We start from the raw sequence: 25,090 nt of genomic DNA on the forward strand, positions 1-25,090 counted from the left end.
ACCTCACATATTACATCACTCAAGCCATGTTAAATTACATCATTGAATACACCGATGTTTGTTTAGCCTCAATTATTTGCGAAGGATAAACGTGTAACTATCATGTGCAGGATAATACAATGTTTCGTAGAGGTCAAGTCTGAGAAGCACCAATGTCATAAAGCCAAAGTGTCGGGAGCCTGTAAAGTGAATCGACAGACACGAACATAATTACATTTGTGATCATTCGGAAGCTACCATTTTATCACATCATCTTACTAAAACTGTGTTGTGTAGGCTTTATTCTATTAAACATGTAAGTTGCAACATAAATACACCGAGACACGAAATACAAACTCACTTAAATGTTTTTCTAAACTGTTTATTTCGATAAAGATATACAGTTCTTAAAGAAGTTAATTCTCACAAGCATTAAATATTACCGGTATTCACATACGTAGAAAATATCTGCAGTCAGTCTTCTTCAAAATGTCTCTTTTAGTCACAAAATAGCAGTCCTGCAACTACTGTCCGTGTGGTCTTCGAGTTAATGTCCAATTAATTTCAGAATTTCAAAAGCCAGGTTGGCAACAGCTACGTCTGCATGGGAACTAGATTAAAAAGAAGACACATTTATCTCTGTTAATGCCACGAAGTGAGATTTGACATAGCTATTAATGTTCAGTGTTTGTTATATTCAATTGCTTTTCAGAAGTGCAGGTAAGGAATAAAAATCACAAAATAAAAACAATAACATGAATAGTTACTAAGCTGTGTGTTTTTCATACAGAAAACTTACCTTGTACATTACACATATTCATGAGGTATGTAATGCTTTCCACAGCTCATTCATTAATGACCCACAAAGGCATCAATCAGGAGAACAAACTATAGAGGTAATTACATTCCAAAACTTAACCCATCACTTTTTCTTTGCGTTCAGTAGGATCAATTTGAAACAAACTAAATATGCCCCCTAAAGCCAGGAAGAGTGAGATCGAGCAGTGGTCGGGATGTTGGTCTGACAAAGTTGGTAAGCTCTGCGTCTCCCCATCTGCACCACGTGTCTCCCCATATGCACTCCATATTGAAGGCTTTGGCAGATCCGGCAGCGTCTATGATTGCCTTAGCAACCAACCACATTTTGAGATCTGCAATAGTTTCAAGTCAGCAACACCAAAAACATATGCTGAAATGGGCTTTGGGTCAGCCCAATTTAGCCACTGGTTTGTATGGGCCAGTCGGCTTCAAGTAGGTATGATCTACATTTTGAATCAGACCAGAGTATTTTAATCTCGCCATTTACTACTAGCTACTTGCAGGTGGACTACCACACCTGAGAGAGTTCTTCCCATTGCCGTGCATGAACGGTGAGGCAAAGCAACCATGTACTGCAATGGAGGCATGTCTGTTCTTCTAAACATGGTTCCAAACTCTTGCTGATGCTACATCAACTATGATCTACACCCAAAAATTATTTTTTCACATACAGTAAATACGTGTTTGCTCCTAAAAGTGTTTTTACTCTTCTGTGCGCCAAGTTGATTTTGCATTCAAATTTGATTTTGGTTCGAAGTTGCCAACTTCACACTGTTAAGTTGCATCTAAAAGCACATTTACATCTAAAAGATAAATTTGTACCACTTGATTTAAATCTGCATCTTTTATGAGCAAGAATTACATTTAGAAGGAAAAACAAATTTGGGATCAAAATAACATATCGGTGCAGTAACAACATCTGTGTTGAAACAATTTTAGGAACACAACTTACATGTAGGAGCAAAACCACTGACAGAGACTGTCTGCCGCAGATTCCTTATCGCAGAATTTCCCCGGGCGTTAAACTGGACCCAGAAGATTATTTGTGAGCAGTACCCATGCACTCCTGTAGATGGAGTTGCTCGACTTTATGTGCATCGTCCAGGCCGGAAGTAACAATGCGGCCCCTATATAGTCACTACCTAGGTGCCCTGACATCAGTTCTTTTCCCTCCGTGCCAGCCAATGGTGATCCGGAGAAGAGCTACCCCGTCCGACACTTTTTGACTTCATTTCTTTCTTTTACTTTTTGTTGACTTCTTTTGAGGATTTTTCTTCTGGTGTCATGTTCTGACTGCTGTGCCATGAATCCTAAGGCCTGCGGAAGTACTCCCTTAAGCTCATGGTGGCCTGGCATTGGGCGACGTAACGTTTGAGGTCCCGGTCGAGAGGAAGGTCCTGGGAGCAGGTGCAGTCTAAGTCATCGGGACACCTGGGTAAATCCCATCACAAGTAGTAGTCAAAGAGGTCTTCGACTTCTCTCGTCCGTCAGCTGATGAGACGAGGAAGCATCAGCATTTAAGGCTTGGCTCCACAGTGGAGCCTGCCCCTGGACTGACTCCATGCCGTCCACACTTTCTGGGAGGCAGAGCAACCCCAGCTCAACTATAAGAGTTCTATGAGGCCATGCGCCTTATTTTCGATGGCCCGACCACTTAGTCGCACCTTTGGGGTCCACACGATCAGCATGGGCCCCGTATGGTTCTGTGTTGGCAGCTACGGTTCCAGTCATGCCCCAAGGATCCTTTCCTGGATCCAGACCGGCGCCGGTATTACTATCTCAACCTTCCATGACGCCGGTCCCAATCTCTTGGTGCTGTCGGCACCCACAGGTGGCATAATCCATGACTCTGATATGGAACAGGAGGGGAGTCTCCCTACACTGTATCCGCCACCATTAGGAGCTTTGCCTCCTAGATAGGAGCCTGAGGCCTATACCCTTGGGTTAGGAATAGAGGAGGACAGGGAGGGGTCGCTGGACCTTGAGGAATACCAACGGTATGAAGAAAACCCTAACACGGAATGAGAGAATCTAGGTGAAGCCAGAGGACTGGATATTTTTCCAGATACTGGTGTGCTTTCTCCCCCTACCACGGCTATGGAGGAGGAAGCCTCTTATGCAATGGTGGTGCGGAGGTTGTTTGAGGTCCTGGATCTTCAGATGCGCTCAGTGGAAGACAAGATTAACGGCTTGACAGAGGTGCTATAACTGGAAGTCTCATTTTCAGAATGCTGCTCCTGTTCAACAAAGCCTTCACTGACGTCATTTTGGGGGCTTGGTCCATACCCAAAACTGTGGCTCCTGTGAATAAGACAATTGCACAACACCACTGCCCCATCCCAGGGGACTAAAATGTCCTCACCCATCACCCTATTCCAGACAGCTTGATGAACCAAGCTTCAACGTCCGATGTAAATCCTGGGGCATTCCCTTCCGCCCCCTGGAAAGGGAATCCAAGAGGCTTGATTCATTGGGTAAGAAGATGTTTTCTTCCGCCAGCCTGACATTGTAGTCCGTGAACATTGCATGCCTTTTTGGCCACTACTTCTACTCACCTTGGGACACAGTTGCGCAGGTGCTGCCAACGGGCCCCGAGGAGGCCCAAGCCATGCTCTTGCAGGCTGTGAATGATGGGAGAGATGCAGCAAAATTCACTCTACGTTGTGGACTTGACACAACCAACTCACTATGCAGAGCGGTTTCGTTGATGGTGGCCTTGAAATGCAACGCCTGGTTGAGGATGACTGACTTTTCGGGGGCTGTCCAATCCTCTCTTATGGACTTGCCCTTTGATGGCACCCATCTCTTCGCAGACAAGCCAGATTCGGCACTGCAGCCCTTCAAGAACAGCCGGGCTATGGCAAGGTCCTTTGGTCTTTCTATGGTCTCATGTCACCTTCAAGATGCTTTGCGCTCCTTTCATGACTACAGAAGGGGGTTCCAGCCACGCTCATATCCTCTCAGCCACTGTGCTGTGCATGCTCTCCAACCTCTGCCTGGCTGTGGCGTGGTACCCGCAGACATTGTGAGTTAGGCAGCCAGCGGTCATGTCAGTCCTCCACCTCCCCAGCAGCGGCAGCCCCCAAACCCTGCTAATCTGCCTTCTTTCCAACATGGGCACCTATTTGGCTGCAGGATTCTCCATGAGCTGCTCCACTGACAGTCCATAACATTGGACAGGTGGGATTTGCAAATAGTCTGAAGGGGCTACTACCTCCCCTTCATCACAACACCAACCTCCATGCCACCATCTCATGACTTGCTGATGGAGGATCATCTGTCCTTTCTCCACCAGGAAGTCACAGCTCTCTTGGCCAAGGAAGCCAGCGAGCGGGTGCCGCTGCAGGAAGTTGGGTGGGGTTGCTGTTCCCACTAGTTTCTGGTGCCCAAAAAGAACGGAGACCTTTGTCCTATCCTAGGCCTACAGCCCCTCAACTAATTCCTCAAGAATGAGATGTTCAAAATGCTCACGTTAGATCAACTTCTGTCTGCTCTGGAGCCTGGAGACTGGACTGGATGGTAGCATTGGACTTGAAGGATGCATACTTCCACATTCCCATTATGCCTGCCCACCAGTTTTCCCGGCAGTTCACGGTAGGGTAAGAGCATTTTCAGTTCACCATGCTCCCTTTTGGCCTTACCAGCACCCCTCGGATGTAAGCCAAGGTGGTGGCGGTGGTTGCAGCTCATCTGCAGAGATCAGGGGTACTGGACTTCCCCTAACTCGATGACTGGCTGTTGAAGGTGGGCTGGCCCCAGGCAGCCACCTCCAAACAATGGCGGGTCTTCTGTACTCACTGCGGTTGACTATCAACATAATGAAGTCACACCTGACTCCCTCTCAGACAGTGCAGCTTTGAGATTATCCTCTCGAGCAGTGAGTCCAGGATATTCAGGCTATGATACAAATATTTCAGCCTCTTTCCTGGATTTCGGTGAGACAGAACTTAAAGCTGTTGGGACTCATGGCCTTCTGCATCCTGCTAAGAACTCATGCCTGATTGCATATGCAGGCTCAGCAGAGGGACCTGAAGTTCCAATGGGCACAGCATCAGGGAAATCTCTCTGACATGGTCCAAACCTCGGAGGGAACTGTAAAAGATCTGCAGCAGTGGGTAACAAATTGGGATTCGGTCAGAGGCAGAATCTCCCTTCCCCATCCAGATCTCACAGTAGTGACAGATGTGTCACTCTTGGGATGGGGCTGCCCATTTGGGAGAGGTGGAGATCAGAGGACTCTAGTCTCCAGCAGAATGCTATTGGCACTCCGAGCGATCCGACTGCCACTGTAGGCATTTTTACCCTCCATCAAGGGAAGGCTAGTGCAAGGGTTCACAGAAAACACCAACACCGTGTGGTCAGCAACAAAAGGGCGAGGTGGAGTCATGGAGCATTGGCAAGAGGCCCTGAGTCTCTGGATATAGCTGGAATCCCAGTGAATATCCTCAGTGGTTCAACATATGGTGGGCTCCGTGAACGCCAGAGCAGACTAACTCAGCTGTCAATGCTTAGTGGATCATGATGAGTGGTGTCTCCACCCGGATGCAGTGCAAGGTCTTTTGTGGAGAGCCTTGATTAGATCTGTTCACTGAGAATGCGCAATGTCAGCAATTTTGCACGCGGGAGTTCCCAAGGTGGCTCTCGCTCATTAACACCTTTCGTCTCCAGTGGAGTGCAGGCCTCCTGTATGTCTTTCTGCCCATGCCACTCCTGCTGAGTTCTGAAGAAGACCAAGAAGGACCGGGCCTACTTTTTATGCTCCTCCACATCCTTCTAAAGAAGAGGAGCGACTCCACCGGCTGGACCCACAAAGAGCGTTGTTGTTCTACCTTGACCACACACAAGAGTTTCAGGTGAACGGCCAACTCTTCATGGAGTATGTTGGTGAGAAGAAAGGTTGGGCCTTGAATGAATGAATGAATGTTAAACTTATAAAGTGCTAACTTTGCCCAAGGGCGTCAAGGCGCCACAGCGGGACCAATGTACAGACAAGATAACATGCTCAGACTAAGATCTGTGTAAAAAGCCAGGTCTTTAAGGCCTTACGGAAGAGAGAATGTGACACCTGACCAGAGAGATCTTCAGGAGGGAGTTCCACAACTTAGCAGCAGAGGTAGAAAAAGCTCTACCTCCCCATTTTGCCTTTTTAAACCTCTGCACTGTTAATAGATTTTTATTTGCGGACCTGGGGACATAGCGCTGGAATATTGCATTAATACCATCAGGGCCTAGGCCATAGTAGGAATTACGGGTCAGGCAAAGGGTTTTAAAAAGAATTCTACGGTCCAGAGAAAGTCAATGCAGCGTGATGAGAGAAGCAGATACTGAATGGTATTTTGGGAGATCCATCACCAGCCTGGCAGCAGCATTCTGCACAAGGTGCAAACGTCACATGAGGCCTTTGTTAATGCCCAAACAGAGGGCATTACAGTAGTCCAGTCTGGACATTACCAAGGCAATAACAGCCTGTTTTCATAAAGCAAACAAGAGGAACTGGGAGATTTTTCTAAGGATCCTGATTATCCCATAACAGGTGGACACTGTCCTACTAATCTGCAGGCTCAAAGAAAAAGAATTGTCCACTATAACCCCTAGATTTTTCCCATGGGATACGGGGCAGGGGCAGCTGCCTAGCGTGTCCGGACACCAGTTGTTGGACCAGATGTCCTGTTGGCTGCCAAATATCAAGACCTTTTCAGTTTCATGACATTTTCCACCATCCAGGGGGAGACTGCCTGCATACAATTTTTAAAGCTAGTGGCGGAGTCCCTAATACTGGGAGTAATAGACACCATTATTTGGGTGTCGTCCGCATAAGACAACACCTCCAACCCAAAGAATCTCACTACCTTCACCAGCAGGGTAACATTCATATTAAAAAGTGTCAGACTCAAGGAGGAGTCCCCGATCCCTATCTCTCTGAGACGTTCAACCAGCCTCAGAGGAGATAGGATATCAAAAGTTGCAGAAGAGGACCATCTCCACATGGTTCGTACTCTGCATTAACATCTGCTCTGCACTGGCAAAGAAGCAAGCTCCTGAGAGCTTGTGCGCTCATCCAACTTGAGCTAACGCAGCAAGCACTGCGTTAACACGCAGTGTTCCGGTCCTGGATAACTGCCAGGAAGAAATGTGGGCTTCCCTGCACACATCTACCAAACACTACTGCCTGGACATTCAGGTCTGTATGGATGGGCACTTGGCCTATTCGGTTTTACAGGGCTTTCTGTTTTGAAATTGGTCGGCAGACCGACCTCTAGGGGTGGTATTGCTTGGGTATCTATTCTAAAGTAAGGAATTAGCAGCTCGAAGTCTATGTCAGATGAACAAGTTACTTATCTTCAGTAACGCCTTATCTGGTAGAGACTATATCTAGCTGCTGACCAACCCATCCTCCCCACTCTGCGAATGGATTTGTAGGGACAGGATTTCTCCCTTTCAAGGCTCTCATTTTCTACACCAGTGCTCTTTATGGCTCTGTACTTCTGGCATAGAAAGTCGTGAAAAGGAACTGATGTCAGCACACCTAGGTGGCGTCTATATAGGTGTTGCAAATGTCACCTCTGGCACGGACGATGCATGCAGATCCGAACAATCCCACCTACCAGCGCACAAGGGTACTGCTCATTAAAAATCTTAGTGTTATAGTCTGATGCTTGGGGAAATTCTATGGTAAGGAATCTGCGGCTAGATATAGTCTATACGACGTTACCGAAGATAAGTAACTTGTTCATTAAAACCACCATTACAAACCAGAACAAGCATTAGTAAAGCCATTAGGTTTCTCCTTTAGAAGCTGAGAGCCAAGCTATAGTTTTTGCAATTGTTTGTTTGAATGTACGCTCCACGCAGTTTTTTTGTACTTTTTGTTCCTTGGTTAATGGCAATATCTATATGGAGTACTTGTTCAAAGTGTTCACATCCGTGAAATGCTGTGGGCTGGCACCAACACTGATGAACAACACTGCCTGCCAATGTTTTCAGTTTTAAAAAAAAAAATATTTGGAAGCTGTGGAAAAGTATAGTCAGAGCTGTAGAATAAGTAATTCACATTCTTTTTCCTCAACTCAAAACAGGTAATATATTTATATTCACAAATTATTGAAGAAAGTTATGTTCTCAGAGACAGTATTAAAATCGTATTGCATATTGATGAAGAAGATTGTAAAGTTTTTAGTGCTTAACCTTAAGTGTGTCTTCTTTATAGTGGCCTAGACGTGTTAAAATCTTTAATGATATCAATAATATTTTTGTAATGTGCTGAATAATCGTATCCAGTGGCTGAAAGGGACAGTGCAGAATCCCCATTGTGTATCTGGTATGTATGTGCATGTTGTGTGGAATGTAATGATAAGCTTTCGCCAGGCGCTAAAGCTGTCCATTGGCGAGACCTAAAAACAACAGAACAGAACTGCAATTTCATAACTACTGCATATGGTGTACACAATGTAATCGGTCAAGTTGGAACAGCTAAAAATAAAGGCATAATCACTGTCCCAGGGAGTTCACTGCACAATCTAAATGTTACGAGTCACACAGGCTGCCACACTTCACAGCTACAGTGTTCATGTACACTCACCACACCTCGGTTTCGCCATCTATTTAATTCCACCTAATTGAAGCCCACAACAACACACGTCCGTTGATGCCCTCTTGACAGTGGCTTGCCTTCTGGCACGAATAATTTGCCACGTCCAATAAAGGTATGTTAATCTCTAGCTTGTAGGAAACCATTTATCAGTCCCTCACCATACTATAAATCAACACCCTTAATTACCCTTTAACCCCATCAGTGATAATACCTTGATACATTTGCTTAACAACAGGTCCCATGCATTCTTTTGGCAATTTCTATACCGATTAGCACCACAAAGTAAGGCGGGAATACATTTCACATTAATTAGTTTCAACAATCAGTCTTGAACTTGGGACGTTTTTGTACACTTTAGCAAATTAATATCTTAATACGCTGGCTTTCTATTTTTTCTAATTTCTTTTATTGGTATGAAATAATGTAAAGAATATAAATATGTCCAAACAGGAAGCCAGTTTCGGGGCAAGATGGGCCCTGTCAATCTAACCGTTTCAGATTGGCAGTCATCAAAGACAGATATCCAACTCTGGACGATATGGTAAGGTCCAACATTACACTACCTAGGATTATTTGTTTAATTCATGATATAGTGTCACTCTGAGGTTCTTTAATTTTCACTCCATCTTACATTCGCCGTTATTTTGTGTTGCCTTTACACAGGCTGCTAAATTCACGAAGTGTCTCTGCCCTTTGGACTGCAACGTGTCGAAAACCCCCTCTGTCCTTGTTTTGAAACCAATCTCAGACACCAGCCGGCCTAACTAATTCCTGTCTGGACTACCTAATCCCTGTATCAACTATCTGTTAGCCTTTAGTATTCTTCTCTTGTCGTATCTTATCTTTTGGCCTTCGCTATTCTCTCCCAGTATTTTCCTATTACACAACCTTTCTTTTGAAGCATACAGACATGTTCTGCCATTTCTGATTGACCTATATGTGCTGTAATTGATTGACTTATCGGGTTGGGCAAAAACAGGACTCAAGGGGGATGTTCTGGTTACATGATGCCTTGTTTTGAATGTTTTCCTATTGGCTAATATTTGGCAGATCTTGCATGTCCATATTAGGCATTTTGCATGCTTGCAAAAGCTAGGACTGTCCCTTACGTTTATGCTGAGTTTGTAACCCTCACATATATATAAGACCCCAGTGTTCTGTACTCTGCAGACTGCCTCATTCAGTTGCTAAGGATTCTGTGTGACGTAGTCTCACTCATTTGAGTTTAATAAAGATGTCCTTTTTATATTCCAGCTTCTGTGTCAACTTCTTTGTATTAGTGAGACCCCTGAGAAGGAAGATTTGATTTCTTCAATTGGCGCGGCCAACGTGGGCTTCATCAGAGAAGTGACTATCTGAGGGAGTGATCTTGTCAGGAGACTGAAATCTACTGAGGAGGACAGGACAGGACTCTACTAAGGAGGTACTCTGTGCACGGAGATTCTGGGGATTCTTTGTCTCTGCATCCCAGTATATTTCTGATCTTCCTGATTTTGATCCTCCACATGTCACTCCTGACTGAGAACCTTTTTTTGGCGTGAGTATTTAAAAAAAGACCGTTAGGTCATTTAGAACTTGGCAGTTAGAATTTGGACAACCTTTTGATTGGTAAGAGTAAGGTAGTTTAGTAACGCTTACTGTAGCTTTGGAATTTTGGAAATTGTGTTGGCCAACTTTGAGTTTAATATGGATTTGATATGCAAATTGCAATTTGTGTAGGCACGTAATGACATTTCTCTCTATCTGGTTTTGTTGAACGGTGCACGTACGGAGAGTACATTAAGCACTACTTTGATTATAATACTTGCATATTCTGCAGTATTTTTGGCATGCCTGTTTTCAAGCTCACATCGAAGAATGTGGTTTATTTTTTTTTTTTTTTAAAGGTACCATAGTGTGATGTGAAGTAAATTAGCCGGCTCCCCTAGAGGGAACATCTAAATAGGTTTAAGTATAAAAAACATATTTCTTCCTTGGTGATTTTGTATCCCCAGGGAAATAAAATATGGACATAATACAAACAAAGATCCTTTTTTCTGTGCAATTTTATGAATGAAGATTTGCAGAGCAATTTTTGGTGTTCTGTTAGGCAAAGCTAGTGAATTGAGTGTATTTTCGCTTCTTGGATATACAGCAGTCTGTTGGGCTGTTTTTGCAGTCTTTTGGAACACTATTGAGAAGCGCTTCTTGTAAATATGACTTACAACTAGTATTTACAAATGGTTTGGTTCAAGTACAGTCTGTAGGCTGTCCTTTGTTTCTGTCCTGAGTATTGATTTGTGGGTTAAATGTGTGTTTAAATGTCTATGTGGTTTTCCCATTAGTGCAACTTCTGTAAGTAACTAGCGATGGCGCTATTTATGAAATAAATGGCTAAAGCGCGCTGTATTGTGTGTCCTGAGTGTTTGACCCCTTTCTGTTTTTGTCTGAAATGAGCTCAATGTGTGTTTGTGTTTTTTTTGATGTTTTCAGTCTATTAAGCAAAATGTCTAAATGCTTAAAAAAAAAAATTCACATTCACTAGCAATAAAAAAGGCCTCAAAAACGATATTTTGTGTTTTGTAGAAAAATAAACTTATAGTATTTTTTACTTACATATATTGTATTAGATATTAACAGGCAAACACTTCAGCTGAAGTAAATTTTTGCTGAACTCAAACGCATGTTATAGAACACGCATTGATATGTCTTAGTTTGAAAAAGACTGCCACCGTGCTCATGTTACAATACTGAGAGGAGAGGATTTATTGCCGCTGAGCAAATAGCTGTTGTCTTTGTAGGTCACAGAATAGACAAGAATATTTACTCAAGCCAGGACTTCGCCCTCAGTTAGACACGGGTGAATATTTGTATTTTAGAATGTTGTTTTAAAAAGGTTCCAAAACTAAGGTTCATTATTTTATATTACAGGAAGACATTTCAATGAAGGGTCTTCCTCTCTTTAAGCATTTCTGTAAGCATATTCTTGGTTCTGTTGCTAAATAATAATTGTCCTTAAAAAAAAAAAAAAAAGTGGCGCAAAAATTTGTCATGTTTCAAGTTAGGCTTCTGTGCTTAGGCTTATAAATGAATGCGTCTCAAATAATAGGCAAGGGATGCAGCTTGCTTTTATATGTGGAATTATCAAACATGATTGGGTTTATTAAAAATAATTATTAATTATGAACAATAATTATTAAAAATAAGTGCTTCAAAATTCGTGTTTTACTATTCATGAAGCTTAATACTCATACTGTGACCTCCTAGCATTATAATTTAATTTAAGTTATGTTGTACTGCATAATGAGGACATTTGCATATAGAATTTCACTTGGCGCAGGCGTAAAAAACTCATTTTTCTAAGGATTTGCATGAGATATGTCTAATGTCCAATCTCTGCAATATGTAAAGTACATTCTGAGGATGATTAATATGTAACACAATTATAGGATATTTATTTTTAAGTGTCCCAAATATCAAAGTCGAATTTGGGTAAAATAGACTATTCAAACAGCATTCTTGCCATTTACAATAGCTTTAAAGTACCTTAGGCTTCAGTAAATGCATACATTTAGGTATAATACAAATTTACAGGTTGTTCCCATTTGGGGTTGCTTTTAATGGCTCAGTAAGCCAATGTGCCCGGTGCAGAGGTTTGAATTTAATATCAGGGTGGAAGGTTTTAACTCTAGCTGGACCTACTGAGACGTTCATCCATTTAAGGTTGATGAAATGAGTACCATTGCGTAGGATGGTAACAAGCATTTGTTCTAAAGCTGGTATGTTGTGTTGTTGAGTTCTGCGAATTATTCACAGTAGATGTTTTTGAGTCTGGGAATAGGAGTGGATTGTGGCCCCTAAAGGGAGTAATATATATGGTATGTGGTTTTGGATAGGGTTGGTTATTGCAGGTTAGAACGAGTTGGAAATGCTTTTTGTCTTTAACAGCTTCAGGGTGATGAGAGAGAGAGGGTTGAGGAGCGCAGAGAGCGCAGAGCGCGAGGCAGATTTTGACCTTGAGGTCAGAAATGTGGGAGTTAGGAGTGAGTATATACAGATGGAGAAATAATTGCTTGGAAAAGCAAGGCCTAAAAGGGGGTGATACATTCATATTTCTGCTTTTGCAAAATAGTGTCCATGTAGTTGCCTTAATTTAAGATGGTTAGTTACAGTTGATATTTTGTGTATTATGTGAAGTATCAGCAGTATGTTGAAACAAGATGAGGTTTTTTTTGTATGACTCCTTTTGAGGGGAAAACATTTTTTTGTGTGTTTTTCATTTTTTTTTTGCATTTTGTCCTTCTATGTGCTGTTCCTGCTGGTCCAGTGTGTCAGAAGCGACACAGTAAGTTGTATTTGACAACCGATCACCACTAACTGGTGACCAGCTGTCAAAAGGAGGGTGAGGAAAGTAAAAGAAAGTGTAATTTTGATTTTAAGCCTGAAAAATTAAGCAGGCCTGAATATTGGGTTTTGGGCTGCATGAAGTGCGTGCGTCACCGCCCATTTACATATGCTATTGTTTTGTCTATGCTTTTTGTGCTTGGTATACAGCACGTATATCTGATGGCTTGACGTGTGTTTTTTTCATTTTATGTATGTTTTTGATTTATGTTGCTGCTTTTGATACTATTACAAGTTCCCCTGTGTTGTGAAGGGATCTTCATGACGATGCATATCGCTGCACAACAGTTGGGTGGATTTGCTCTGATACTAAATTTTACAGATATGATATTTTCATGCTGTGAACATGAGAGACAACACTTCACCAGTGCATGTCTATTTTGGCTATAATGGTATTGAAGAAAAATAAAAGAGATATACAGGATCAAAGTGTGTCACCTGCAGTTAGTCACGTTACTACCCCCTTCCCTTAAGGAACAGGCAGCCCTAGATTTATGTATCCTGATTGGACGTAAGGATAAATTATAGATCTGTGACTCTTGTACATGGTGACCTAATTTCTATATTACATTAGTCAGTTTTGTTCTGCTTCCTAAGTGGTGTATGGCTTTGTACCATAAAGGAAACCAGGTTTCATTTTTCCCTGAAAAAGGAACTGGAACATTAGCTGAGATTACCGTATATGGTTTAGCGGCCAGCAGTAGAGTTAACATTTGTGAACTATTTTGATTTTTGTGTATCACCCGTACTCTTGGTGTTGTGTCACATGCCTGACTATCACCCAAGTAATTTCTTGTTCTTCCTATAGATTTTTCTTTTGTCGCTTCTCCCCTGACCGATGTCGCATCTGCCTAGTTATTGGGGATTTTAACTGTGTCCTAGTTCCATTTCCCTTTTCCATATTCCTTTCACCAGTCAGCCCTTTTATTATTGTTGGTGTATTGTTCAGGTTCACACTTCCAGACTGCAGTAATGTACCAGGGACACCCATATTATGTATAATTCCCTTTTGTATGACCAGACTGGTTTTCAAGAATTTTCTTTAGGCCTACTTCGATGTTTTCCAGTCTGATTGTCAGGGTAGTGATGGACTGGTTAACTGACTCAATACTATAGTAAGACAAGTTTTCCTACCTCAATAGGAGATACCTTACATTTATTTTTTTGAACATGACAAATTTTCAATGACTATTTTAATTTGGTTTTTTACCCTTTTGTTCCTGCTTCTTTAATTTTCGGTGGGATCAGATGTGTTCTAAATCATGGAAATACCAGGACTCTCTAGTTCTTGTCTTTTGTTTCCACATTTTGATCATTAGCCTGTGTATTGCATAGTGCACCTGATGCACAGTTATTAAAGGGAGGTATCTACATGTCCCTGATAATCTGTATCATGTGATTTCTCTTTTGAGGTGTTCTAGATAAGGAATTTAGGAACACCTAGACGTAATCATTGAAAAAGAAAAAAGAAATGTTTACCCCATTAGACAATGCCACCATGTGTGAGGAGCGGGTTCGCAGCTGGTTCCGCCCCATTCCGTGCCCATGTCGAGGTTATGTATCGCACTACCTGTGCATGGGGCAGGAATTGTGTGTCAGGGGTATTGTGTAGTCGTGTGAAATCCGCGTGTGTCATGAGAGCGTTCTCCACAAAGAAGTCGCCCACCTGCAGGACTGCCGCCTGCTGCCAGGGTCGTAATTTTCGCTCCGATAGTACCCAACTGGAGTCCTAGCAGTGGTATAGTGGGGGCATAGGACGATGTGGTGGAGGTGTATCGGACTGCCTTCCTCCAAGACTTAATAGCAAGGCGCAGAAGATACGGTGCTGTGACCGGTACTCTAGTGTTTGGTAGCATCAGTTTGTGGAGATCTCCCCTGTCCCTGTCTACTTCCGTCATACCCAATTCGTGTAGGTTGCGTCCCGCCAGCCAGTGGGCTAACCATTGGAGTTGGCAAGTGTAACCATAAGCTATCACATCTGGCGCCCCCATACCACCTCTGTCTGTGGGCAGCTGCAATTTAGCCATACTGATGCGTCGCCTACCAGTGTCCCAGTACAGCTCCGTGAGTAGCGTGTTTATAGTCTTGAAGAGACTCATCGGGACCAGGATGGGCAGGTTCGTGAAGAAATACAGCAGTCTAGGCAGTATTACCATCTTCGCAATCGCCACCTTCCCAGCTATCGATATGGGCAGGGTGTTCCAAAACTGTATTTGCGCCTTGAGCGTGGCGATCGTCTTGCCCAGATTACCGTCCAGGAGGTCACTGGCACTCCGGTACACCTGTATCCCCAGATATTTGAATGTTGTGGGCGCTACTTGGAAGTGGTGGGGCTCGAAATCTATGTGTGTGTCAATCGGTGTGGCGTCAAAATAGAAGCCATAAGTTTTCGAGGCATTAATCCCTAGCCCCGATATACCTCGGAAAGTATGAAATATCTCGGGTAGGGGGGCCAAGTCTGCGGGCATGTTACGGAGCTATAAGATGATGTCATCTGCATAGGCTGATATAATATGAGGCACTGTGTTCCTCACTATCCCCTTTGCATCCGCTAGGGTGCAGACTCTAATTAGTAAGGGTTCTAAGGCGAGAATAAACAGTAGTGGCGACAGTGGGCAACCCTGTCGAGTACCCTTCATGATTTCAATTTGTTCCGAAATACATTGGTTAGTTCGGACTCTCGCTGTGGGCCCATGGTACAATAACGTCACCCAGTTGACAATCCTGGGAGTTGCCGAATTTGACCAGAATCGCTATCATATAATCCCATCTCAGGGAATCAAATGCCTGCCTCAAGTCTAGAGAGATGCATCCCTCCTGTGTATGTTCCGTGCCCTCCAGTCCCAGTAGCTGACTCAGTCTACAGAGATTCAGGGCCGTGCTCCTGCCTGGCACAAAACCACACTGATCAGAGTATATTAATCTAGGGACATATTGGGAGATGCGGGTCGCCAGAATCTTGCTAAGGATCTTGTAATCCGTGTTTAGGAGTGATAAGGGCCTATAATTCTCAGGCTGTAGCGCGTCCCTGCCAGGTTTCAGAAGGGAGACTATTAACACTTGTAGGGTTGTGGGTGGCAGAGTGCAGGCTTCTTGTGACGAATTGTATAGTTCATGTAAGTGTGGGGTCAATATATCAATGTATGTGAGGTAGAATTCCGCTGGCAGCCCGTCCGTCCCAGGTGCCTTGTTGCGTGGCAGTGCCTTAATAGCCTGTCTAATTTTGGCAACAGTTATTTTATGTGCCAACACTTTCTGCTGTGCTGCCGTGAGTCTTGGGATAGTTACATCCGTCAAAAATGAATCTAACGCTGTGGCCGTCAGAGGCGCATGCGGTCCATATAATTCCGCGTAGTAATCTTTGAACACCCTGTTAATTTCTAGTTGCGTTTGCACTACTACACCCGACCCATCTCTCACCTCCACTATTGGTGCAGCTGGCGGGGCATTGCGCACTATTCGGGCCAGCAAGGGACCAGATCTATCCGCCTGTGTATGCTGCCGGTATGTGTAGTCCTTGTAGTCTATTACTCGCAGTTCTTCCAACAGCTCTGCATGTTGAATGTGTGCTTCTTGGAGTTGTGTGAGGCCGCCCTGTGCACTGGCCGCTTCGTTTTCCAGCATGGCCAGCTTATCCTCTAATTCCCTGAGCCTTCTTTTTTTTTTTAAATCTGTTTATTAGCATAGTATTTGGAGCAGAGACATACATATTCAAGCGCAGCAATTCGCAGGATGTCACATGCATCTGCTTGCTCAGGATGGACAGGTACATAGTGTACCTGATTTTGTTGTTTTCCAGAACCATTCAACATAACAATCCCTTACTGTTCCTGAACCCTCCCCCCACCCTCAAGAGTCCCTCCCGACACTCCTTCAGTATGCGTATAATCATAGTATTTACATCTGGGTCGTCCATGGCACCGTAAAATGCAGTGGCGTCCATACACACAGGTAGGTAGGGGTAGGATAAACGATGGTACGGGGTTCCTCGTACCAGGTCTTAGTGCACCACAGTCCGTGACGGTACATGAAATGGCAAGGAGGGCTGGGCAAGTTCATCATACGTGCAGCGAGTCATTTGTGTCCCCATCATCCCCCTCATCCCCAGTTTCAAACATTCCCATTAGGGCAAACCAATCCTGTGAAATCAGTGTTTTTCTGAGGCCTCTGCGTTCCTCTCGCTGTAGTGCTTCGCCTTCCGCCTTGCCCCACCGTATTACCTCCGCTTTCCATAGATCGGGGTCGGGTGGTCTGGATGACTTCCACCTCATCGTGATTGCTCGCTTCGCTAGCAATAGGGCCATGTCAGTAAAACGTGTTGCTACGCTTCTTGTACGTGCCGATGGTCCCAGCCCTAACAGTGTATATTCTAGGGTGAGTGATTGGGGCAGGGTGCCAGTTCCCTCAAGCATGTCATTGATAGTGGTCCAGTAATAACCTAACTTAGGGCATTGCCATAGTATGTGTATTAGCGATGCGTCGTCAGTGTCACACCGGGGGCACTTGCCATCTGCATCAGGGAACATCACGTGTATGCGGTGCGGGGTCAGGTAGGCCCTATGTAGCAACATCAGTTGAATAAACTTAAACTTGGGGTGTCTAGCCACCTTCTTGGGAAACTGGAGGACACGCTCCCACTCTTTGTCTCTCAGTGGCCTCCCAATATCTCCTTCCCATGTCGCCCTGAGAGGCGACAGAGGGATCGCCCTCCCGGTTTTGATGCTAGCGGTGAGCCATTTGGTCAGGTGGCCGCCCGTGCCCATGAGGTAGTGCATTGTTATCAAGGGGTTTATATTTGGCTCTCGACCCTCAGGTGACCACTTGTGTGTTATATAATGGCGAAGGCCTGCGTGTAAAAGGAATGAGCCCCTAGGAACACCATGTGCGGCTCTGAAGTCTTCAAAGGACAATAGGTGTCCCTCAGCAAACAGGTCACCCACATGCGACACTCTTGCGTCATGCCAGGACATCAGTTTGTTCGTCGTAAGTGTCCCCGAGCCCAGTGGGATACCGAAGAGCGGGATTGTGGGGGCGTAAGATGTCGTGGGGGACGTGTACTTTAATGCCTTCCGCCAGTATTGCACTGCCAGCCGGAGGAGCGGTGGGGCATCTCCCGGCAGATCCGATCGGGGTAAAAGCAATGTGTGTATCCTCCCTTTGGCATACTCATCCCCTGACATGTTGATCTCGTGGAGGTTGCGACCTGCCACCCAGTAGGCCAGCCATTGCAGCTGGCACGCGTAGTTGTAAGCCCTAAAGTCTGGCAGGCCCATGCCACCAGAGCCAGAGGGGAGCTGTAGCTTAGCGAGGCCTATGCGCCTTCGCTCGTGCCCCCACACAAGTTCCGTGAGTAGTGTGTCAAGAGTCCTAAAGGTCGCTGCTGGGATGAGGAATGGTAGGTTGGTGAAGTGGTAAATGAGGCGAGGGAGCATCACCATCTTAGAGATGGCCGCTCTGCCGGCTACCGAAAGGGGCAATGTTAGCCAGAATTGAATTTGCGATTTCAGCGCTCGTATGGCCCTCCCAAGGTATCCATCTATCATCATGTCAGCTTCCCTGTAGATGTGCATCCCAAGGTATCGGAAGGTGGTTCCCGCCATCTGGAGTTCGTGCGGGGCGAAGGGTAGGGGAGTGGACAAGCCCGCATCCCTAAAGGTTAATCCATAAGACTTAGGTTCGCTTATGGTGAGGCCTGAGATTGACCTGAATATTGTAAAATGAACAAAGCCTCTGACACCATGGATCACACAAGTTATTTTCTATTCACGTCCTATTTATTGACAGTGAATGCTCTTGTTTTTTAGCACATTTTTTAAAAGGTTCAAATGGGTACACATTGGGTGTGAACAACTCAATTTTGATTGTCTCCTTACATCAAAAAATACATTCGATATTGGCAAAAATAGCTTACTGGCTATTAAATTTGATCAACGTGAAACAAACACAGTGACAAAATTGGTGGAAAAACTTAATAAATTCAAATATAAACAATCCACAAATAAAAGAAAGAAAGGTGAGTTCATGTATCAACAGTATCTTATTTACAAATGGTATTTCAAGGGTCCTACTGTAAATCTAAAGGAGATTATATTGATATCCCAGGGGGATGTTATTGGTTTGTCCCTCAGTGGGGAAAGTTAATTGTCCTGTGGCGTGCCAGGGAAAGTCATATATTCCAAAAGTTATTTAATGCCTAATGGTGAGATGCATCTCTCACTATATGTCCCAATGGTTTGGTTGGATCATATGGCATATATTCCTCCTGGCACCAAAGTTGAGCCTACGCGTTTCGACCTTAGAGAAAATCTTGACAGGAAGGGAACTTTATAAAGGTCTTCATCAGGGCTCTTAGTAGGTGATGAGGAGCATCGAGTTGCACCTACAGAAAAAGTTTTGGGAACATGTTTTAGTGGTTGGGTATAAAGTGTATAGGACCAAATACAGTGCTTGTAAGTAAGGTTTACAGATAGTGGTTATCTCAATTTAAAAAGACTCACGTACCCAAGGGTGGGAAAAGTCAATACTGCATCCGATGAGTACAGTTGGCTTACAGAAGACGAGAAGATGGTTCCTCACACGTCAGTGTGGTGAAGCTGTATGACTGCAGTCTTTTTTTGTTTATTTTGTGCTGTACAAAATAAACAAAAAAAGACTGCAGTCATACAGCTTCACCACACTGACGTGTGAGGAACCATCTTCTCGTCTTCTGTAAGCCAACTGTACTCATCGGATGCAGTATTGACTTTTCCCACCCTTGGGTACGTGAGTCTTTTTAAATTGAGATAACCACTATCTGTAAACCTTACTTACAAGCACTGTATTTGGTCCTATACACTTTATACCCAACCACTAAAACATGTTCCCAAAACTTTTTCTGTAGGTGCAACTCGATGCTCCTCATCACCTACTAAGAGCCCTGATGAAGACCTTTATAAAGTTCCCTTCCTGTCAAGATTTTCTCTAAGGTCGAAACGCGTAGGCTCAACTTTGGTGCCAGGAGGAATATATGCCATATGATCCAACCAAACCATTGGGACATATAGTGAGAGATGCATCTCACCATTAGGCATTAAATAACTTTTGGAATATATGACTTTCCCTGGCACGCCACAGGACAATTAACTTTCCCCACTGAGGGACAAACCAATAACATCCCCCTGGGATATCAATATAATCTCCTTTAGATTTACAGTAGGACCCTTGAAATACCATTTGTAAATAAGATACTGTTGATACATGAACTCACCTTTCTTTCTTTTATTTGTGGATTGTTTATATTTGAATTTATTAAGTTTTTCCACCAATTTTGTCACTGTGTTTGTTTCACGTTGATCAAATTTAATAGCCAGTAAGCTATTTTTGCCAATATCGAATGTATTTTTTGATGTAAGGAGACAATCAAAATTGAGTTGTTCACACCCAATGTGTACCCATTTGAACCTTTTAAAAAATGTGCTAAAAAACAAGAGCATTCACTGTCAATAAATAGGACGTGAATAGAAAATAACTTGTGTGATCCATGGTGTCAGAGGCTTTGTTCATTTTACAATATTACTTTGATTCCTGCCTCTGATTCCCTAAACAGAATCAACCCCCTGTTACCTTGCAAAAATGAGATTGACCTGAAGTCCTCAAATATATGGGGTATAGGGCCCAGGTCGCCCCGCAGGTCCTGAAGGTATAAAATGATATCATCAGCGTAAGCGGACACTATGTGTACCGTCCCGTGCCTCTGAATACCACAGCGGGGGGCCGCTGCCCTAAGCCTACACAGCAGTGGTTCGAGGGCAAGGATAAATAGGAGTGGGGAGAGTGGGCAGCCCTGACGGGTGCCCCTCGCTATAGCTATGGGTCCTGAAATGTGCCTGGAGGTACGCACTCTAGCCGTGGGGTGGGTGTATAGTAGTCTGACCCAGGCAATGTATTCGGGCGGTATCCCGAATTTCAAGAGTGTGGCAAACATGTAGTCCCATCTAAGGGAATCGAACGCTTGTTTCAGATCCAGCGATATGCAGCCCTCTGAGCCCGCGTCCACCCGGTTTCCGAGCATCAGCTGGGCCAAGCGCCTAAGATTTACGGCCGTGTTGCGGCCCGGTACAAAACCACATTGGTCGGGATGGATCAGCTGCGGTATGTATTGCACTAGTCTCGTCGCCAGCACTTTGCTCAAAATCTTGTAATCGGTGTTGAGGAGGGATAAGGGTCTGTAGTCGGCCAGCTGCAGTCCGTCTTTGCCTGGTTTTAAGAGGGATGTGATTAACGCTTGCATGGTTGATTGTGGTAGGGAGGCTGTCCGTAAAGCTTCCAAGTAGATAGTGTGTAATCGTGGGGCTAGGAGATCAAGGAACGTCGCATAGAATTCGGCCGGTAGGCCATCCGTTCCGGGGGCCTTGCTCTTCGGGAGGGCTCGTATCGCCTGTCTAATTTCCGCCACTGAAATAGTGCGCTTTAGATCTTTGCTTTGCCCGTCAGTGAGTTGGGGTAGGTCCAATTCCCTCATGAAGGCCTCGAAGGCGGCCTCTGAGAGGGGTCGGGGGGGGCTGTACAGTGTAGTATAGTAGTCTTTGAATGCAGTATTGATCCCTATTTGGGTTGAGGTCGGAATGCCCGTCTGGTCCAGTATTTCCAAAATCGGGTGGCAAACTGGGAAGTCACGTAGAAGACGGGCCAGTAGGGGGCCAGCTCTGTCTGCTTGCGTGTGCTGCCTATTCGTGTATTCTCTATAGTCCAGGAGCCTCAGGTCTTCTAGTAGCTCTGCATGTCTTTTGTGAGCATCCTGCAGTGGTGTGAAATGTGCATTTGTGCCTGCGGCCTCACTCTCTAGGGACACTAGCGAACTCTCCACTTCCTTCAATTGATTGATTACCTCTCGCCTCCTGCCCACTCGAGTGGCCATCGCTTCTCCCCTGAGGTAGACTTTGAAAGCGTCCCATTCTATCTGACGGGTGCTGGCTGTGTTCGTATTCGTGGAGAAGTAGGCTTCTATAGAGTCGGACAGGGATGACCGGAAGACCGTGTCCTCAAGGAGATCTGTGGGTAGTCTCCAAGTCGGGATGGAGGTCAGCAGTCTGCCCCACTGCCAAGTAAGCTCAACGGGGTTGTGGTCGGACAGGGTTTTCCCCATGTGTTGTGCCTGAACAATCGAATCTGTTAGGGAGCGGGAGCAGAAGACATGATCGATTCTGGTGTGGAGCTGGTGAGGTGGGGAAAAAAAGGTGTATTCCCTCTCTTGTGTATGTGTGCTGCGCCATGCGTCTGCCAAGTCCCATCCCTCAGCCCATTGTGCCAGAGCGTCTGCCTGTTTCCTGCTTTCAGTGGCCTGTAAGGGGGGGGTGTGACCTATCCAGTGTAACATCAAGCACAGCGTTGAAATCCCCCCCAATTATCCAGTGATGATCAGCCCAATCTGCAAGGACCCCGTTTACAGTTAACAAAAACTCCGACTGCCCTGTGTTAGGTGAGTACAAACAACCAAATACAATGGCATCCTCGTCCAACAAACCCCGTACAAACACATATCGTCCCTCCTTATCAATTTTCTGCTCCAACATCTTGAAAGGAACAGAGTTGCGAAGCCAAATAGCCGCCCCCCTAGAGAACGCGGAATAGGAGGTAGCGAAGAGCTGCCCTCTCCATTTTTTGGGTAGCTTCACGTTTTCAGCACTGTTCAGGTGTGTCTCTTGTAGGCAAGCTATCTGTATCCCTCTGCGGTTGAGTTGAGCTAGAATTCTATGGCGTTTGTGGACCGAGCCCATGCCCCGCACGTTCCAGGTGCACAATTGATAAACATTAAGAGGCCCCATGACCATCTGTGTGGAGCGGTAGAGTGGAGCACTTGGGCGACCATGCCAGATCTGTCTTGCTACAAGGTAGGAGTGTCTTGCGAACATGTAAACCCATAACCATAAGGTCCCCAGGCCAACGGGCTCGGGAGCCAAACCAAGGTGCCCAACGTGGGCACAAGTCAGTTAGGTCCATGTGCATACTGGGGGTAGTAGACCACCGGTATCTGTCACTTAATGGCCTGCATTGGCATGGTAGCCCTCAACAGGGTGGGCCCTCATGCAACCCACCATAGATGAAGAAGGGGATCAGTTATACGTTACCACCCGGAGAGGATCAAGCATGCTGCCACTCAGAACTCTGCCGCCATCTGGGCTGTGATCTTAGGGAACAGTTGCAGGCTGTCCACTGATCCGGATACCTCAGTGTGGGTGTCGGTGGTAACGTGATCCTGTCTCCGGTTGCTCCCGCGTCGTGCGCGGCCAGCGCCTCCTCCGTTAGCCGCATCAGCGGTGACGAATGACCCGCCGTCTGATCTCCTGTAGGTTGAGCTTTCGTCTGTGCCCCTGTTGAGGGGGAATGTCCGATGTTGGAAGTGGTGGTGTCCCCTCAGTCCGGTGGGTTCCGGTGACTGCCGCTGCGGTTATCTGCAAATGGATCTTGCAGGGCCGGCGGGGCTAATGTGACCTCCATCCATTCCTCCGCCTCCTCCGGCGAGTCGAAGAAGTGAGATTTGTTTTCATGTAGTATCTTGAGTCTTGCGGGGAACAAAAGCGCATATTTCATATCTCTGTCTCTTAATTTGTGCTTCACTCCCATGAAAGTGGACCTGGCTCGTTGTACTGTGGGCGTGAAGTCGGGGTACACCGATATATTTTTGGCCCCGAAGCGTATTGGCGCCTTCTCTCGAGCCGCTCTTAGAACAGTGTCACGATCTTTATAGTGGAGAAGGCGCGCGATCAAGGGACGAGGGGGTGCCCCCGGTTGCGGGGGCCGTGACGGCCTCCTGTGTGCTCGCTCCACACTGTATAGGGCAGTAAGATCTTCCTGGCCCACTAGTTTCCGCAGCCAATCTTCCACGAACTGGGTGGGGTTCCTCCCCTCGCTTCGCTCCGGAATGCCCAGGATGCGGACGTTGTTGCAGCGGGCACGTCCTTCCGCATCGTCCACCCTGTCCCATAGCTGCCTGAGCTGTTTCTCTACGTTCTCCAGCTTCGTAGAATGTTCAGTCTGTTGAGGTATGAGGTCGCTCAGCGCTATCTTCTGTTCCGAGACCCGCTCCGCCAACTTATTATGGTCAGCTCGCAGCAGGGATAGGCCAGTTGCCATACTGTCTATGTGTGATTCCAACGCCTCGCGCGTTGCGCGTATTTCGTTAAGGATAAGGTCCAACTTAGCGTCCTGGGAACCCTTCCCGGTCGGCGGGATGATGTCCGCGTTCGAAGAGGCGAGCGGGTCCTCGGAGCCCGTGGACTGCATGTCTGTTGGAGCGCCCTGGTCCTGATTCCTGCCCCTGTGTCTGCCCATTGACCTAGTAAGCAGGGCGGCGCTGTAGTAAATGCGGCCGTCGGCCTCTACCCCTGCAAGTGTCCACTCAGGGTGCCGGTCAGCGGCTGCGGCGTGCCAGGATTCTACTTGAGGAAGGCAGTTGCGGTGATGACCCCAGTTCAGGCAGGGACAGCTTTAGCCCGCCCACCACAGTGCCTCTGTAGGGTGGAGTGGCGTTCCACTGCGGACCTTGTGAGTTGCTATGGTTCCGGCCCGGCAAGGTATAGGGGGGGAGGCCGCAGTCCTCAGGTAATGGTGGGGGGGACTCCTTTCATAGACCGGGAGCGTGACAGGCGCCTGGCATCCGATGTGGCGGCAGGGCCCTGCAGAGCGTGACTCGCCTCTCGTCCGCCGTGTGGGCCGGTTCTGCGCAGCTCAGCTGCTTGGGGGGTCCACGTCTCGGTGCAAGGTGCATGAGCCTCTGGTGCGCGTCGCCGCGTGGCTTGTCCCTGCACACTGCTCGCTGTTGTGCAATTCAGGGGTGGGCAAGGCGCCGCAACAGATACTCCGGGTCCCCGGTCCGGTCCCGGTATGGAGACAAAATGGCGCCAACAGGGTTGCCTTGGTGTCGGGCCGCTCCGTGCCCCCCAGTGGGTGGTGTAGCCAGAGGATGTCGGGACCCCCAGCGCCGACGACAGAGCTCACGCTCCTCCCGACCCGCACTCCTCACCCGTGTCAATGGTTGCGTGGGCACCTCGGATGGATTCAGGCGGACGGCGGGCCGGTCCGGGAAGCTCCCGCGTCCCAAGTGGGCCACTCGGCAGGGTACGCCGGCCGGGGTTTTCAGCAGCTGGGGGGGAGGCAGCGAGGCCGCAGGCGGAGCGGGGACCCCCCTCCGTCCCCCGATGTATCGGCAGGTATCGTGCTCCACCGCCGGAACGGGACCCGGTCAGGAGTGGGCCGGCAACCGGGGGCGGGTCGGGTAGGCCACTAATCGAGGCCGAGGCTTCACGCTGCTCCGCAGGCCGCAGCAGGCACCACAGCTCC

The 25,090-nt window shown here is 46.4% G+C and overlaps 1 protein-coding gene across 5 annotated transcripts in view; it reads right to left on the reverse strand.

Annotated features, from left to right (window-relative positions):
- Positions 1–345: 345 nt before the first annotated feature.
- Positions 346–25,090, reverse strand: part of ULK4 (unc-51 like kinase 4) — a 2,246,396-nt gene continuing 2,221,651 nt past the window's right edge. For all 5 annotated transcript variants that reach the window (XM_078663530.1, XM_078663529.1, XM_078663527.1 and 2 more), the window contains one exon: positions 346–590. In XM_078663530.1, the coding sequence (XP_078519656.1) occupies positions 527–590 (64 nt within the window). In that variant the 3' untranslated portion in view covers positions 346–526. The remainder of the gene's footprint in view (positions 591–25,090) is intronic.

The sequence above is a fragment of the Lissotriton helveticus genome, chromosome 10, assembly GCF_964261635.1.
Source record: "Lissotriton helveticus chromosome 10, aLisHel1.1, whole genome shotgun sequence".
Lineage (NCBI taxonomy): Eukaryota > Metazoa > Chordata > Amphibia > Caudata > Salamandridae > Lissotriton > Lissotriton helveticus.